At 42.2% G+C, this 19,314-nt stretch overlaps 1 protein-coding gene across 1 annotated transcript in view; it reads left to right on the top strand.

The window, feature by feature from the left end:
- Positions 1-19,314, top strand: part of LOC150066336 (protein O-mannosyl-transferase TMTC1-like) — a 48,419-nt gene that overhangs the window by 6,168 nt on the left and 22,937 nt on the right. The window contains exons 3-5 of the mRNA XM_090352525.1: positions 4,749-4,768; positions 6,598-6,719; positions 14,822-14,986. Coding sequence (XP_090208651.1) covers positions 4,749-4,768; positions 6,598-6,719; positions 14,822-14,986 — 307 coding nt within the window. The remainder of the gene's footprint in view (positions 1-4,748; positions 4,769-6,597; positions 6,720-14,821; positions 14,987-19,314) is intronic.

Below are 19,314 nucleotides of genomic sequence, written 5' to 3'. Positions count from 1 at the left end.
GTCATTATTCCTCCAAAGTTGCCTAAAAGAACAGCTGTCCATGTAGCAAACTACCTTCACAGGAGTGAAGGAAACAGATGAGGCTCATAGGCCTAAATTTACTTCTTCCCACCTATTGGGCTCAAGGCCTCTCACATTTGCAGCCTCAAAGGCTTTGTTCCTTGAGCCACAGCCCATAGTATAACATGATGAAAAACAAAACAAAACAACACTTTGAGGAAGCAGAGGAAAGAGTTGCCTCTACCTCTCTCAGCTTGGAGCAACCCAGACCTGGAAGAGAGATGCCTCTCACTTGGGAAAAAGAAATAGAATTAACCAGGTGCTGGTGGTTCATGCCTGTAATATTAGCTACTCAGGACATCGAGATCTGAAGATTGCAGTTGTAAGCCAGCCAGGGCAGGAAAAGTCTGTGAGACTCTTCTTTCCGTCTATAATCACAGCTCTACTTCCAGCTTTTGGGTAGTTAATTGGAGATAAAAAAAAAAAGTTTCTTGGATTTTCCTACCAGGGCTGCCTTTGAACTATGATCCTCAGATCTCAGCCTCCTGAGTTGCTAGGGTTCCCGGTATGAGCCCCATACTGAGTAAGGCTGTACTTGTATACAGTAGTGATTCATTATCTGCCTTCTGTTTATGTGTTCTCCTTTACAATGGAGTCTATATGGTCTGGAAGGTAAGATGTGAAAATATTCAAATCAACCAAGGAAATAAGCACTGTGTTGTGTCTTCTTTTCAACTCCTCCCAACACAGTTGCCTCAGTTTCTAGTGAGTTCGTCCTATCCTCTGCGGGTATAATATACAGGGCACCGCTGTAAGTTAGGACTATACTCCAGAAAACCCTGCCTGAAATCTATGTATATGCTCCTCTGCAGTCTCAATTTCCACAGGGATAAATAGCAATGAGCTCATCCCACAAAGTCATGATACATCAGCTGAATACTAAAGACATTTACCTTCTTTTCCAAATAGCTCTAGATGCATCTTAACAAGTGTTTGTTATCTGTAATTTAACCTCTACCTTAAAATATGATGAGGAGGAAGAATAAGAGGAGGAGGAGGAGGAGGAGGAGGAGGAGGAGGAGGAGGAGGAGGAAGAATAGGATGTTGTTACTGGGGAGATTATATGACTATCATAATTAATTCAAAGAATTGGGAAGCCATAGCAATTGCCAATCCCTTCTACGATATAGAAGAGAAGGGTACAGGGCCAGGAGTTTGGCCTAGTGAAAGAATGCTTGCCTAGCATGCATGAAGACCAGGGTTTGATTCCTCCACACCACATGTATAAAAAAAGCTGGAAGTGGTGCCATGGCTCAAATGGTAGAGCTCTAGCTTTATGAAAGGAAAGTCCAAGGATAGTGCTCAGGCCCTGAGTTTAAGCCCCAGGACTGGCAAAAGAAAGAAAATAAATAAGAGAAGGTTACAGGCATGCAGCAACAATATAGAATGGGTACTAACCAGAAAAAGATCAACAGGTCAAGGACTCTATTCTTTATTCTGACTAAATCCTTGGTATTTTCAATTCTGCTTTATCTAGTAGTCTGTAAGGAGATGAACTTTACTTTTCCCTGAGAAAAATTGTTAAGAACATTACATTGCCTCTGGGTTAAAAAAAAGAAAGAAGAAAAGAAACCAACTATGAAAACAAATTACGTAATGCTATTCCTGGAAGAGACAGAGAAAAAAAAAATATGTGTACACACACACACACACACACACACACACACACACACACACACACCCATATTGTTTTTGCTTTGACTGGCCTGACTTTAACTTAAGGCCTAAGCACTGCCCTTGGGCTTTCTCAAGGTTAGAGCTTTACCACTTGAGCCACAGAACCACGTCTGCCTTTTTCTTTTTTTCTTTTCTTTTTTTTTGGGGGGGGGGGCAGTCTTAGGGCTTGAATTCAGGGCCTGAGCACTGTCCTTGGGCTTTCCTCAAGGCTAGTGCTCTACCACTGGAACCACAACACCACTTCCGGCTTTTCTATATATGTGGTACCAAGGAATCGAAACCCAGGCCTTTGTGCATGCTAGGCAAGCAGTCTACCACTAGGCCAAACTCCCAGCTCCACAAGTACATTTTTAAACACACATTTTCAGAAGAAAATGTAATGATATTATCATTTCTTGAAAGGCAGTAAAGATGTATGTATATATATGGGCTGGGAGTTTGGCCTAGTGGTTAAAGTGCTTGCCTAGCATGCATGAAGACCGGGGTTCGATTGCTTGGTACCACATACATAGAAAAAAGCCAGAAGTGGTGCTGAGGCTCAAGTGGCAGAGCTCTAGCCTTGAGAAAGTCCAAGGACAGTGCTCAGGCCCTGAGCTCAAGCCCAGGACTGGCAAAAAAAAAGTATGTATATATGTATGCAATGTATAAATACATATGTATCTATTATGTATATATATATATATATGGCACCTTATTGTATTTGTTTTTCAAAGGCAGATGCCCCATTGTAAAAAAAAAATTAGGGATTTCTAGTCTGTAGAGGTTAGGGAATTTGTCTTACAGTCAGGGAAAAAATCACATAATTTCATCATTTGTCTTTTAAGTAAAAAGTTTTTCCTGAGAATTAAATTGTAGGAACAATCTTTTCTGAGTTCAGCAACAATAAGCCTCATAAATATTCAATTCTGCATGTAAATCTAGGTGTTTGGTGTTTAGTTTTGTAAGTACATTTCTGTTCAGAAAAAGGAAATATTTGTGGTCAAGAAGAACTCTCTGGTTTTGCTGCTTTGACAAAGATTCTGGATACTGAATAGAGCATATCAAAGAATCATGAAATAAGGCTTGCAATTTCATAAAATCGAGGGAGAGAACTGTCAGGGAACTGGAAAAATATTCGCCTTAATATTGTTAGAATCACAGTCATGAAAGGAACCTGGGTGTTTTATTTAACTTTCTGTTAATCTCACATGGAAATCATCTTCCACAAAAAAAAATCCTGCTTTTTGTTCAATTCCCAAGTCAAAAAAGAATTTTTGACATCCCCAAGAATTGATCAGGACAGAGCACATGTTTGAAGGACATTTGGCTTTACTATGAAAGTATTTCTTCTATGTTTTATATACATTTCTGTCCCTAAAAGGGTTCAAGGCTTCTACAACATGGCCTCTATAATAATAAATAAAAAGTAACCTCTGGTTACTACTATTTTACCCAAATTCTCTCCGCTAAGATCTAGGTTTGTTCACTTTTGCCTTTCTCACATAAGCCACGGTAGCCATTTTATCCAATCTCCAATTACTCTATGAACTTTGGCAGATTTTTTTTTTTGGTGGGTCATGGGGCTTGAAATTCTGGGCCTGGCCGCTGATCCTGAGCTCTTCAGTTCAAGGCTGGAGCTCTGTCACTTCAGTCACCGCTCCACTTCCAGTTTTCTGGTGGTTAATTGGAGATAAGAGTCTCACTTTATTACCTGGGCTGGCTACTTTTTGCCCTGCTACTCTGGCAGGTTTTTTAATCCATTTTTTAGTACCAACAAGCATTTATTCATTGGATTTTCCCAGGGAAAGATAAAAAAATAAGGGTTAACATGCATTAAAAATAATTAGAACACTGAAAAGAAAGTAAGTGCTGTGATATAGCAAAATCCATCATGAAATAAAGCGCTCTGGGGCCAGGGTTACTTACTTAAAGCTGAAGGGCTCTAGTCTTCAGAAAAGAGAAATAAATAGGGAGGTAAACCAGCAAACAGACACACAGTTCCCCAAACTCTCTCCCGTAAATTCAGAATTTCATCTGGGTGCCTGTGACTCACACCTGTAATCCTTGCTGCTCAAGAGGCTGAGATCTGAGGATTGCAGTTAGAAGCCACCTTGGGTAGGAAAGTCCATGAGACTTAAATTAATCACCAAAAAAACAAAAGAAGCTTGGGGATAGTGCCCAGGTCCTGAGTTTATTAAGCCCTAGGACCAGCAAATACATACATACATACGTACGTACATACAATTATTTCTCTTAAAATGTTCATTCCTAGTAGTAAAAATGAAATTATTTTCATCTGACTCCTATCAAACATTCTTGTTTTTACACTTGTATACAAGTTCCTGAATAATTTGAATATTCCCTTTCCTGGTCCACTGACCCCAATTTCTACATGGAAGAATCTCTGACTAATTTTCTTTACCTTAGGATTAAAGCATATTTGATCATCCAAACACATCAGTTAAGATCAGTGAGAAGTGCATCAAGAAAATGGGCTTAGCAGGCTGAGAGCAAGGGGTGGAAGGGTTTAGCTTAGTTTCTTCAGGGTTTTTGCTTAAGTCATATCAAAGTTCAAAAGATACTCCAAAGAATTAAGTGTGTGTGGACATGAGTGTGCAGGTTTTCATTGGAGGGAGATGGTGGGATGGAACTCATTATTAGGACAGATGATCTAGTCCAAAATGAGAACTAGGAAAAGGAGAGCTGAAAAAAATAGTGGTTCAAAATGATCACTTTAGGGTACCCCAAACTTTGATGCAGAACTTCTGTCCCAGATGTATTTTCTAGGTGGCTCACTCATTTTTTTTTTGGTGGCTTACACCTGTAATCCTAGCTACTCAGGAGGCTGAGATCTGAGGATCACAGTTCAAAGCCAGAAGACATGTTTGTGAGGCATTTTTTTTAAATCTCCAATTAACCACCAAAAAGCCTGAAGTGGAGCTATGGCTCAAATGGTAGAGAGCCAACCTTGTGCCAAACAAAACAAAACACTATGCTTTCTCTGCCAGTTTTTTACCTTTACAATTAAACAGGGCTCCCAAATGTCAGCAAGGTAAGTATTATTAAAATCATCATCTTCATCATTGTTCTCATCATTTTTCCAGCTGCAGTGGCTCAAGCCTATAATCTTAGCTGTTTGGGAGTAAGAGAACACAGATATTCATGGTTCAAAGCCAGCCTGGGCATATAGGTGAGTCTCCATGCACACCAATACCTGGATGTGATGGCACAGGCCTGTCAACCCAAGTTCTCAGGGTGACATGGTTATGCAGTGGCGTGCACAGGAAAGTATACATAGGAATATTACAGTTCAGGTCAGACTAGGTATAAGCTGAGACTTAACCACAAAACGAACCAACTAACTCTAAAACTAACTCTAGCTGCTTGAGTGGCTATGCTTGTATTTAGTGTACATAGCAAGTAGGAACCATCATTTTTTCTTGTATTAACTATAGTAATTCAATAATTTTATCTGTATGTCTGTGTGCTTGCCAGTCTTTGAGCTCAGGGCTTAGGCTCTGTCCCTGAGCTTCTTTGACTCAAGGCCAGTGCACTAGCACTTGAGCTGCAGCTCTGCTTGTGGCTTTTTGGGTTCTTACTTAGAGAGAAGAATCTCACAGAGTTTCTTGCTGAGGCTAGCTTTGAACCATGATCGTCATTAGCCTCCTGAGTAGCTGGGATTACAGGTGCGAGTCACCTGCACCAGGCACAAATGGTAGAGTGCTAGATTTGAGCAAAAACTGCTCAGATATGGGAGTTCAAGGCCAGGCCTTGCTGATTAATTGGAGTCAAAAGTCTCAACAAATTTTCCTGCCCAGGCTGCACTTGAACCATGGATCTCAGCCTCCTGAGTAGCTAGGATTACAGATATAAGCCACTGGAGGCCAGCTTGAATTATTATTTTTTTATGGTGGGTTTTTATTAACAGAATCTATTGGAATATCCTTTAGTGTTTATTTTAGTTCTAGGAACCCCATGCTGTGAGCCTAAGTTGTACCACTGCACTTATTGTCCTTTGTGGCAAGGTGGGTTCTCTGGGGGTGTGTTGTTGGTTTCTGGAGGTGTTTGCTGTGAGAGGACATGATTTTATTTCTCTCTGATTCTGCGTGCCTTTTTCACCCAGCTGCTGTGTGCCCAGGCAGTCCTGTCCTGAAAGACAAAGACTCTGAAAGCAGCCAGAGTGAGAAGCAGGATTACCACGGAGCACACACAGTGCCAGGCTGTGGCCAGGGACTGCGCTGTGCCAGTACCAGATGCTTAGGGGTGCAGATGTGCATCAGGCACATGCATGGGTGGGTATTATGACACCTGATGTGTTGCCAGGGCGTTGTTGCAGAGATGATGATCTTGGCATCTCCAACAAAGAATTTTGTACACACACACACACACACACACACACACAGAGGTGCTAGGAGAATGGGAGGCGTTCATGGGTATGATAGTGGCTGGTCTTAGGGAGATGGGGTTGTGACTTGGATAGATGGTTGGGAAGGGATCTGTGCATGTTCTAGTTGCCATCCCACAGCGTTCAGCCTGAGCCTTAAGTAGAAATTTGTTAGGCAGAGAGAGGTTAGGGTGAGGACTCAAAGGTTTACTGGCCTGGAATTCCTTCCTGGAAGAAGCTCTAAGCATAACTGACCACTAATTACGCACAGCAGGAGCAGCTGTGGGAGGACTAGGGGTGCTTTTCAGGACATGACTCTAGAGGGAGGGGATTGGTTTCAGAGTTCTCTCTCTACCTAAGCTGCCTCCATTCCAGCCTGGAGCCTTCGGTGCTCAACTCAGTCCTCATCCAAGTGTGTGTCACTCGTCATTCTTCCTGGGCCCTACATGTGACTGTGGAACTAAACAAGTCCCTTTGTCCTCCCTTCTGTGTTTCAGAGGCTGGAGCATAAGGAGGTGCTGGTGGGCCTGCTCTTCCTGGCATTCCCGTTCCTTCCAGCCAGCAACCTCTTCTTCAGGGTGTGGTTTGTGGTGGCTGAGAGAGTCCTGTACATGCCCAGGTAATTGTCCTACTTCTGTCCCCAACTTGGGCAGCTGCAGAGACAGTCTACTGTGTATAATGACGCCTGAAGTTGGGGGGAGGGGAGAATTTAGCTTCACGTGATTTCAACAACAGCTTTGTGCAAATATATATATATTTTTAAAGATTTTATTAACACTGATTTTTATATCATATTTCAAATGTCATGTTTAACAAACAAGCATTCAAGAAGAGAATCTATATGTAACCACTGGCACATAGATTGTAGAACATAATTAAAATGAAGCAGAAGGTTTGTATGTTATAGATTCATATTAATCTATATAATAAAACATTATGTCTATAGAGTATACATCCCATCATAGATTTTATGTCTATGTAGTTATGTTTATATCTCCAAGACCATGGCCATAATCTTGGGTTCCCAAATATTGAGTCATTGCTCTTGTACTGTTTGGATCTAATATCCACATATCAAGGATACCATGTGCCTTTTGTTCCTTTGGTCTTGACTTATCTCACTCAACATTCACTCTAGTTTCATCCACTTCCCAGTGAATGCCATTATTTTATCTCGTCTGTTGGCTACATAGAATTGAAATATATATATATATATATATATGTGTGTGTGTGTGTGTGTGTGTGTGTATATATACATATATGCTGCGACTCCCTCGGCCGGCAAGGAAGGACACAACAAAGATAACTTCTTCTCGAGCAGCAGTTTATTCAGCAAGCTAGTACAGCCATGCTGGATCGACCCCAACTTCCTCAAACATAGACCTTAAATAGGCCTATCAACCAATCACAATTATTTCCTTAACACTAACATCCAATCAACTACAAGCATGTCTCCAGCACACTCCGAACATACTTCCAATCACGCATTAGGGGCGTGAACAGTCAAATCTCTTCCTGGAAACTCTTAGACAAACAACTCAGAAAAACAACCACGGAGGTGGATGTCAGCGCCATCTTGTAATGGCGATTGCAATGGCTCTCTACATCTCCCCCTTTTTTCTTTTGGCCGAAATAAAACAAAAGCAGAGTGGAAATCCGGAGGCCGGCCGAACCTTCCGAGGTCCCTCTTGCTCTTAAGAAGGTAAGGGATCATGCCTGTCTTAGGTTGGAGAGATGCCTCTTGGTTCTTACCCATCATCAACATCCGATGCTTAAGTATCGGAGTCTGTCTTAGGTTGATACAAAGATCAATCTCTACACTTACCCGTCCTTGACTACTGATCCAGCATACCCAGCCAAACCTGGGGGGAGAGATTCGATTCCAGAGCAATAAGAGCTTGTTTCACAATATACTTATCACGTCTCCTCTGTGCCTGAAGTTGTCTATACATGATTACAACAAACCAACAAAATAAAACAAAACTCACACATAATATTACAATTAAAGACACACTTCCAGCCCACTCCTTGATCCAATTAAAGGAGTTGGAAATCCAATTTACAAAATCTTCAACTGTAGCAATATTAACACGGGTAGAATTTACAATCATAATTTCATAGTGAAGTTGAGTGGTTAAATTCTCAAAATCCTTGGACCAAGATTCTCTCAACATATTTCCTAATTGTCTGGACAAATTCGCTGCTCGAGAATAATTATAATAGGGTAAAGAAGTAATACACAACCCAGTGCCTATACCCACACAAGACAATTGAGCATAGGAAAACATCAAATCAACTTGTTCCTGAAGTAAGTCCACTCTTTGATTCAATAACATGACACCGTGTGCCAAATGCTGGTTAATCTGTAACTGCGTGTCCATAGTTTGAGATACCGCCTCGGACAGGGTATTCACGGTAGTTGCGGTCTGAACTGTGGTGACTAACGCGGCGGCGCTGGCTGCGGCGGTGGCGAGTAATGAAGAAACCAGGACCACCAAAGCAGTGATTCCAAGATCACGACGAGGTCTCTTCAACCGCACAATTAAATCCTTCTCAGGCACTTCTACAGGAACAGGAATAAATGTTGGCAAACGCATAACTACAACAGAATTAAACTCACTAGCATTCCAACACTGACTTAAAAAGCAGGGACAACTAGAACAATTCAATAAAGAATTATTTCCAATACAATTACTTTCAAAAACTAAAAACATAAAGGGGGGCCAAATACATACAGGACTAGCTTTATACTTAGTCTTAAATTTACAATTATCTTCCAAAGTAACATTTAAGCTTTCTCCTACTAGGGCAGCTCCTTTCTGTATAACCGAATTACTCACTGTAACGGAGCAGTTACAGTACCAAATTTCTCCCTCTTGAATAAATCCCAAAGCATTTGCTGTGGTACAGGCCAATTGTCCACATAACAGCCAAGCATTAAAAGGATTTTCAGCATCTTCCCGAGTACCTTGAAAATTAAATTTAGACTCATGAATAAAAGTAGTATTTCCAGTAGTATGAATTTTAGGAGAAAAGGTAAATCCATATCCTATCGAGGAATATCGCGGGCTTTGACACCCTGTCCATTCCCAGGGCCAATTCAATGGACTAACACATTTCGGATACACTAAGGGAGGAGGAGGGTTCCAAGCTTTATAAGAAAATATAGGGATTCTAGCACTAAATCCTACCACTACAGTTTTGGTCACATTCCCATTCTTAACACTAGGATATTCTGTACTATTAAACTTTCCTACCTTATGCTCTTGTAAGTATATACAAATATCACTATAAAATTGATTCAGGGTAAAACACAAGGATGAAGATAACATTACAGATAACGAATAATTTCCTTTCTCATAACTATAAGGTAAAAATGGCAATTTCAAGGAGCTACTACTGGTAAAAAGGTATGGAAACACTCTGGAGGTATTAGTCACAGGCATTGGAAGTGAGAAGGTCTTCATTACTGCCCATAGTAGGCGAGGCTCCACCAGCGGACAAAGTAGTATTATCAGTAATATCTTCTTTGCAGCCATCTTCTTGCGCTTTTCTCACCAGGTGTTCCGGCACCCAAATGGGATCTTGTGAATTCTGTGGAAACACACAAACATCTCCTCGTGCCCAGGAGAGCACGGGGTCTGGCCCATTCCATTGGCCTGTTAATATATCTTTCCATTTTACCATTCCTTTATATAGTCCCACAATTGGAATAGTATGCCGCTCCGCAGCGGAGTGGCCTTGAGTGTCCAAATTTAAAAAATTTATGGTAAAAAGGGCTAAGGAAATTCTTTCTTTTGGTGTCCTATTCTGCCCAATTCCCTCTTTTTGTTTTTGTAAATAAATTTTTAAGGTGCGATGAGCACGTTCCACAACGCCTTGCCCTTGAGGATTATATGGTAATCCATGAGAAATCTGTACTCCCATGGTTTGGCAGAAGGCAAGAAATTGTTTACTAGTATAGGCAGGGCCATTATCAGTTTTTAATAAGTAGGGCATTCCCCAGGAAGCCCAGGCTTCCAAGCAATGAGTAATTACATGATGAGCTGTTTCTCCACCCAAAGGGGTAGCATGAATAATTCCAGAACATGTATCAGTTGATATGTGTAAATATTTTAACTTTCCAAATTCCATAACATGGGTAACATCCATTTGCCAAATTTTTAGTGGAAGTAAACCACGGGGATTAACACCTAATGGCACAACTGGAAGATGGGTAACACATTTTGGGCAATTTAAAATAATTTGTCTGGCTGTCTGTCGAGACAGCTTAAATCGAGATTGCAAGGTGCGAGCATTAACATGAAATTGATGATGAAATTCTTGTGCCTGCATTTCTGGGGTAAGAGCAACAAAGGCCATTTGCATACGTGTACATTTATCCACTACATCATTGCCCAAACTTAAGGGCCCAGGTAAACCAGTGTGAGCACGAATATGCATTGGAAAAAAGGGGGCTCTACGAGCGCAAATTAATTCCTGCAACTGAATAAACAAATTACATACAGTGCTATTTTTATTTATGGGTCCTTCAGCTTCTAAGAACTGCAAAGCATTAACTACAAATGCAGAATCAGAAATAAGATTAAAAGGAAAATGACAATTTTTAAAAACAGAAATTACAACCTGCAATTCTATTCTCTGTGCTGATCCAGGCTGAAACTGGCATAAAACTGGCTCTTGGCCTTCAACCAAATATGCTCCCATTCCATTCTTGGAACCATCCGTAAAAATATTGATGGCTCCAGGTATAGGTTGTCTGGCAGTAATAGTTGGGAAAATAATAGGGTGTTCCTTAAAAAACTGCAAAATTGTACTTTTTGGATAATGATTATCAATTTTTCCTGTAAATGAACAAATTAAAACAGCCCACTCAGTAAAGGTGGAGCTTAAAACTTGTATTTGCTGACTGTTATAAGGAATTATAAGAAAATTGGGCTGAGTGCCAAAATGCTGCACGCTAAATTTTATTCCCAAAATAGCTAGATTGGCAATGGCAGTGGGATAATACTCGATAGATTTTGCAGGAGATATTTTCGGATGAATCCATGCTAAGGGACCATCCTGCCACAACACCCCTGTAGGCTGTTGAGATGAGGCCAAAATAACTAAAGAAATTTCTTTTCCCAACTCTATTCTTTTTTGAAAGGCCAATTGTAAATTTTCTTCTAAAGTTTCTAAAACTTTTCTTGCTGCAGGGGTTAATTCCCTAGGCGAATCCAAACCTGATGGGCCTTGCAATAACTCATACAAAGGTTGCAACTCCTGATTACTCATAGGCAGGGAGGTTCAAATCCAATTTATAGCTCCCAAAAGTTTTTGGAAATCATTCAAGGTCTTTAAATTGTCTTTTTGCAACTGCCAATTTAATGGAATAATTTTTGGGCTGTTATTCTACTTCCCAAATAATGTACAATATTGTTCTTCTGTACCTTTTCTGGGGCTATAAATAATCCTTTATTTTCCAGACACTTTATTAATAAAATAAAAGCCTCGTTCAATACCCTTTGATCTTTGGAAGTCAGCAAAATATCATCCATATAGTGTAAACACCGTACTGATGAAAACTTTTCCCGCACAGGAATTAAAGCTGCATGTACATACAATTGAGACAAAGTGGGGCTATTGGCCATTCCCTGAGGTAACACAACCCATTCAAATCGCTTATCAAGGCTCTCTTGATTAATGGAGGGCAGGGTAAACGCAAACCTACAGGTATCCTTATTATTTAAAGGAATAGAAAAAAAACAATTTTTTATATCCAGAACAATTATGGGCCATTCTTGAGGCAAAGTAGAAAGTAAAGGCAGTCCTCGCTGAACAGGCCCCATGATTTGCATTTGACTATTAATTGCTCGCAAATCATGTAATAGTCGCCATTTCCCAGATTTCTTTTTAATAACAAATATAGGAGTATTCCAAGGCGACACTGAGGGGCGTACATGTCCTAATTTTAACTGTTCTTTTACTAAATTATGGGCAGCTGCCAATTTCTCGGACGGGAGGGGCCATTGAGGGACCCACACAGGGTCCTTGAAAAACTGGGCATTTCTCCAAGTTCCTCCCTTTTCGACCTTGATTGAGGCAATGGCCCTGGGTCTGCGGGAAACTCTTCAAGGTCAGACTCCGCCAAGTCTCCGTCTCTTGGCAGTGGTGGATAGATAGAGGGTATATGCCTTTCACTTTTCACACTACTCTGCCTGGATGCCGTTCTCTCTTCTTTAAATTCCTCCAGCACTATTTTTCCTTCCACTAGAGCGCCGGAGCAGTGCTCGTCGGCCAGACAACTCCTGACTAACCTCCATATAGGTTTCACTCCAGGCCCCAGTCTACTCTTCTCGTCAGCGCTATCTAAATCGTTTCCTAATTTATCCCAAGCTGGCAAAGATAGATTTCCTGAGACTGAAAACCAAGGAGCTACCTCCTCCACATTTGACAAGAACAGTCTCAAAGTACTTTGTTTCACTTTTAAATTCTTAGCACGCAATAATGCGTCCAAGGCTGTAACTGATTGAGATGACTCTGAGGCTCCCATCTTAAAACTGGAGCTTTTCCCCGCTCTTTCTTTATCTACAGAAAAGAGCAGAAGTAATTGGTCCCCTTACCTGGGACTTTAATTGGTCTTGCTCACCCAGGACTTTAATTGGTCCCCTTACCCGGGACTTTAATTGGTCCCCCTACCCGGGACTTTAATTGGTCCTGCTCACCCAGGACTTTAATTGGTCCCTCTTACCTGGGACTTTAATTGGTTTCCCTTACCTGGGAAACTTACCGGTGCACCACCTCGAGTTCTGAAGTCTGCTGGAAATGAAGGTCTTGGCGTACGGGCGTCCCCGTATGGGCCACCAGCTGCCGCGACTCCCTCGGCTGGCAAGGAAGGACACGACAAAGATAACTTCTTCTCGAGCAGCAGTTTATTCAGCAAGCTAGTACAGCCATGCTGGGTCGACCCCAACTTCCTCAAACATAGACCTTAAATAGGCCTATCAACCAATCACAATTATTTCCTTAACACTAACATCCAATCAACTACAAGCATGTCTCCAGCACACTCCGAACATACTTCCAATCACGCATTAGGGGTGTGAACAGTCAAATCTCTTCCTGGAAACTTTTAGACAAACAACTCAGAAAAACAACCACGGAGGCGGATGTCAGCGCCATCTTGTAATGGCGATTGCAATGGATCTCTACATATATACATATATATATATACATATATATATATATATATATATATATATCTCCTGTAGTGCAGCATCTGGGTTGACTATTGTGAACATGGCTAAGCAGGTGTCCTTATCATAGCAAATTTTTTTTTGCCAGTCTTAGGCCTTGAACTCAGGGCCTGGGCACTGTCCTTGGACTTTCTCAAGGCTAGCGCTCTACCACTTGAGCAATAGTACCATTTCTGGCTATTTTCTATGTATGTAGTACCGAGGAATCAAACCTGGGTCTTTGTGCATGCTAGGCAAGCCCTCCACCACTAGGCCTAACTCCTGGCCCACAAATATAATTTTTTTTTGCCAGTCCTGGGCTTGAGCTCAGGGCCTGAGCACTGTCCTTGGACTTTTTCAAGGCTAGAACTCTACCACTTGAGCCTCAGCACCACTTCCGGCTTTTTTCTATGTATGTGGTACCAAGGAATCGAACCCGGGTCTTTATGCATGCTAGGCAAGCACTTTAACCACTAGGCCAAACTCCCGGTCTACAAATATAATTTTTATGTGACAGTACTGGTGCTAGCCCTCCACCACTTGAGCCATCACTCCACTTCAGGCTTTGTTTTTTGCTGGTCAATTGGAAATAAGAATCTCATGGACTTTCCTGCTTGGGCTGGCTTTGAACTTTGATCCACAGAGCACAGCCTTCTAAGCAGCTAGAATTACAAATGTGAGCCATTTGTGCCTGGCCAAATATATTACGTAAAACCACAAGATTTTTTTTCAGCTGGGTGCAGTGGCTCACACTTGTAATCCTACTAGCTACTCAGGAGGCTAAGATCTGAGGATCAAGGTTCAAAGGCAGCCCACGCACAAAAGACCTTGAGACTCTTGTCTCCAATTAATCACTAGAAAACAGGAAGTGGGGCTGTGGCTCAAGGGTAGGGCAGTAGCCATGAGCTAAAGAGCTCAGGGACAGTGCCCAGGCCCAGCGTTCAAGCCCTATGACAAACAAAAAAAAAGAGAGAGAGAGAGAGAGAGAGAGAGAGAGAGAGAGAGAGAGAGAGAGAGAGAGAGAATTTCTTCATAAAGATCTTCCCCTCTGAGGTTTTTTTTCTGTTTAAAACCTCAAAAACATGCATTCATGTGGAGGAAACTGATTTTCAAAGAAGCCTTGTACTAGTGACTTACACTTGTAATCAATCCTAGCTACTCAGGAGGCTGATATGTGAGGTTCATAGTTCAAAGCCAGCCCAAGCAGACAAACCTAAGAGCCTCTAATCTTCAGTTAACCTCTCAAAATCCAGAAGTAGAGATGTGGCTCAAGTAGCAGAGTACCAGCAGTGAGTGAAAAGCCAAGCAAGAACACCAGACCCTGGGTTCAAGCCCCAGTACCAGTACAAAATCAGTCACTATGAAAAACTAACTGGCAAGTATGTTAATGTGGCACTGAAAGCTCACCTAAGACAAGAGAATGGCCTTTGGTAGCTATGTAGTCATGCCAAGCTAGGGAATCCAGAGCCCACTTACTAACTTTGCACCTGGGCTTATTTTTCAGCATGGGCTACTGCATCCTGTTTGTGCATGGACTGAGCAAGCTCTATACATGGCTGAACCGGTGTGGAGCCACTTTGTCTGTGTCCACAGTGCTGCTACTGCTTCTCTTCTCTTGGAAAACTGTGAAACAGAATGAAATCTGGCTGTCCAGAGAGTCCCTATTCAGGTATGAATAGATGGGCAGATGGTTACCAAGCTGGATGCTGATGGCTCACATCTGTCATCCTCCCTACTCAGAAGCCCAAGGATTGAGGTTCAAAGCCATTTGAGCAGGCAAGTCTAGGAGACTTGTATCTCCAGTTAGCCAAGAAAAAGCCAGAAGTAAAGCTATTGCTCACGTGGTAGAGGGCAAACCTTGAGGGCAAAAGCTCAGAGAAGTGTCCAGGCCTTGAGTGTAAGCCCCAGGTCTGCCACCAAAAATAAATACATATAATAGATTTCAAACCATGGGTAATAGTTTTGATCCATAAAATTGCATTTACTCCTGGGTATCAGTGGCTCCCACCTGTAATCCTGGCTACTCAGGAGGCTGAGTCTGAGGTTCTTGATTCAAAGTCAGGAAAATACATGAGACTTATTGCCAATAAAGAGTACTAAAAACCCAGAAGCTGAGCTGTTACTCAACTGATGGAGTGCTAGTCTTGAGCAAAAGAGTCTCCAGGGCAGTGCCCGGGCCCTGAGTTCAAGCCCTAGGACTGGGTCAAAACCTAGAATAAGTTTTAACTTTAGTTGTTGCTTTTTTTTCTCCCCCCGATTTGTGTTTTTTGAGTATGTTTGTATGTACTGATATTGAGGCTTGAACTCCAGACCACTCTTCCTTGCTTTTTCACTGAAGGCTGGTGCTCTACCATTTGAGCCACAGTTCCAATCCCAGCTTTTTTTGTTGTTGTTAATTTGAGATAAGAGAATCTTAGGCCAGTTCTTGCCTGGGCTGGCTGGCTTTGAACTGTGATCCTTATATCTCAGCCTTCTCAGTAGTTAGAATTGTGTGTGAGCCACCAGGGCTTGGCTAATTTTAGATTTCCAAAATGATAGTCTAAATGAATGTATGAAAATAAGACTCCTGGGAAAGCTTTGTGTCTGTGAATTCAGGTGGAAACAGCCTGCTGATGAGCCAGGCTGTGAAGTCAGCCATAAACAAAATGAAACCAATAAGCCTAATGTCATTGTTTAGTAAAGTGAGTGGCAAAGACAAGAACCCAGCAAGGAGGAAGAGAAATACAGTGCATCTGTATAGAATATTCCAGTGTGTTAAGCAGTGATCAGTTCTAATTGCCTTATTTTGAACACTAGTTTTGAATGAGAAAATGAAAGATTTTTCATCTCCCAGGGTGTGAGTATGTTAGGTATAACCATGTCACGTAAGTGGGGTGTTGGCTTGGACAATGAGTTCCTGGATGCCTGTTTCATATGAGGCACCAAGCTCATACTTGAATATGTTTTAGATAACCATTTAATAATAGCATCTGAGAATTTCTCTAAGTATTTCTACCAGATGTAGTGGTGGAGAGGGTTACATAATAATGCGTTGTTACTCTGTTTTATTTAGTGGCATTTAGAGCTTCTTATTCTGTTTTATTTAGTGGCATTTAAAGCTTCTTACTTACAAATAGGACATATGGCAAGAAAAAAAAATGATGGATCATAGATGTTCTTTTTGTGTGTCTGTGGTAGTCCTGGGGCTCAAAGTCAGGGCTTGGGTGCTATCCCTGAGCTTGCTTTGCTCAGGGCTAGTACTCTACCACTTGAGCCAAACCTCCACTTCTGGCTTTTTAGTGTTCAATTGGAAATAAGAGTCTAGTGGACTTTCCTGTCCTAGATATCTTTGAACCTCATTTCTCAGACCCCAGCTAGGATTACAGGCATGAACACTGGCCATGCTGGTGATGTAGCTGACACCAGTCATGAAAACATAAAAACAGGCACACTGATGGCCTCTGGGAGCTTTAGGACATTCTAGAACAACAAGTGGGTAGCCTTTAGGAACCTTTGCTAGGCAAATAGAATATTTTGTTGTTAAAAATAAAGTTTCCAGGGGCCAGGAGTTTGGCCTAGTGGTAGAGTGCTTGCCTAGAATGCAGGAAGACCTGTGGTCGATTCCTCAGTACCACATACATAGAAAAAGCCAGATGTGGTGCTGTGGCTCAAGTGGTAGAGCTCTAGCCTTGAGAAAGTCAACGACAGTGCTCAGGCCCTGAGTTCAAGCCCCGGGGCTGTCAAAAACACCCCAAAAGCTTCTAGTATGCTATTTTCTTTTTTGTGATGGGAATCAAAAGTTACACAGGCAGCCTCCTGAAAGAACAAAACCTTGACAAACGGTTCTGATCAGATCCAAAGCCAAAACCGGTCTGGTGCTTGGTTCCTTTTCTCACCCTCAGCTGTAGGCCTCTGCTGCTGACTCCACTACTTTCTTGCTGCACTTGTACTCACTCCTGTTTTAACTTCTTTCTGCTCCCCTCATTGCTATCCCAGGATTTTGCTTGCTGCCTTGAGCTGCTAGGCCTCCTCATGACTTTTAGGGCTTCATGTTTTATTAATCCATGGATTCTTTGCAGCTTCTTTTCATCTTGCAACTTCTGCTACCTTTTTCATTGTTGCCACCTTGACGACACATGGTTTGCTGCCTCGTGGTTGTTGCAGGCTCCTGGTTCTGCCTCATGACTCTCCCATGCCATCTCATGGTTTCTTTTCTGCAGGGTTCATATTGTTTCATGGCATCTGCACCCTTTGGGTCCACTGGTGACTTACTACCCCATCCCAGCTGTCTCTTTGCTCATCCACCTCTGAATCAGAATCTCCTAGCCTAGACACCAGAACCCCTCCCTCCACTTAAACATCTGTGTGGTATGTTGTGTCCTCACTCCCCAACCATAGCTATTGACCCGTTCATCCAATTAGTGAGTCTTGACTACGTCCTGTGTAAAATCCTGGCTCTTCCAAGGCGGGACTCCATCTCCCTCTTTCTCCCATCAAAAGATGTTTTTAAGGGCTCATTCCTTACCTGATAACATGTCCTGAGCTGCCTAGAATATAAACCTCTAAAGGAGCACAGAGACTGCCCACCCCCTCCTCAGGCCCAGGAAGGAGTATTAACTTTCCAGGGTCCCACTGCTAGAGAGTTTTGAACCCAGAACTGGATCCAAAGTTCTCTAATATTTTAGTGCTTTTTAAGAAAACTTGACCTTTTACCTAAATCCTGATCCGTTGAGAACCTGACACTTAAAGACTCTCCTGTTTCCTGTAAGAGCACATTATGAGTTCATATGTCAGGGATAATGTTGAGATGAGTTAGGCAGACATTCACCAGTAATCTGAGGTGGACCACCTGGGGCTTGGAGGAGAGGTATGGAGTGGGCTTTGTGGCTCTGTCCACAGTTGGATCTTGGATAGGTCGTACTGGTTTGTGCATTTCAAAAGTTAGAATAGTAATGTGTCTGTCTAGGATAGCGGGCAAGGATGCAGTTGTTTGTGAAGAGGCATGAAGTAGTATCTATGCAGGGTAAACATCATATCTAAAGCTTCCAGGACATTCCCATGCTATGTGTTCTAGGATAGGAGAGAAACATACACGGGAGGCACCGGTGAGTCAGGCACATGAACACACTAATACTCTGTAGTAGGAGATACAGAACACTAAGTAAGTGTGGAAGGTGACGAACATCAATCATTCTATTGCAGATCTGAGAGGAGTATTATAAGATGAGAAAAGGTGGACGTAGAAAGTACACATGTAATCCCAACCACTCAAAAGGCAAGGTAGAGCTAGGAAGATCATAAGTTCAAGGCCAGTTTGAGTGAAGTTGGTGAGACCCTATCTCAAAAACATAATGGAAAACAGAAGTTTTGGAATTGGGGTTCAGGTGCACTTGCCTTGCATGTGAGAAGCCCTGAGTTTAGTCCCCAGTACTGCAACAGTAAGAGCAGGGGAAGGATGGGGGCAGGGATGTCAAATATAAAAAAGCCATAGTGAGCCAGGTGAGGTGGCTCTTGCCTGTAATCCTAGTTACTCTGGAGGCTGAGATCTGAGGATCACAGTTCAAAGCCAGACTAGGCACTAAAGAATGTGAGACTATTATCTCTAACAACTAGAAAACCAGAAGCGGGGCTGAGGTTCAAGGATAGAGTGGTAGCCTTGAGCTGAAGAGCTCAGGGACAGTGCCCGCTGAGACCTGGCTGACCGTGAGATGGTTTGGGCTTAGCAATGTCATGAGGTTCTTCATTGAGTACCTGAAGACAGACCTTTGATTAGTGAGAAGAGAGTGTTGGCCAGGCCCCAGCACTTCCAGCAACACCTCGTCTCACATGACACACCGCCCCTGACTGTGTTTGTAGATCCAGCTCAGCTGCCCTTCCTAGCTCTGCCTTACACACGTGGCAGAGTTTGAGCTGAACTTTCAATGTTTGACCCTAAATCTGGCCTAAAACCTCCAAAACAGAAACCTTGCTCTCCTTTTTAAACTTTATTTACCCAGCTACCACTGTCTGGGTAAGAAC

The sequence above is a fragment of the Megascapheus bottae genome, chromosome 2 (genome assembly GCF_031878675.1).
Source record: "Megascapheus bottae isolate mThoBot1 chromosome 2, mThoBot2.hap1, whole genome shotgun sequence".
Classification (NCBI taxonomy): Eukaryota; Metazoa; Chordata; class Mammalia; order Rodentia; family Geomyidae; genus Megascapheus; species Megascapheus bottae.
Note: the sequence above shows the minus strand (reverse complement) of the source record. Positions and strands in the feature narration are given on the sequence as shown.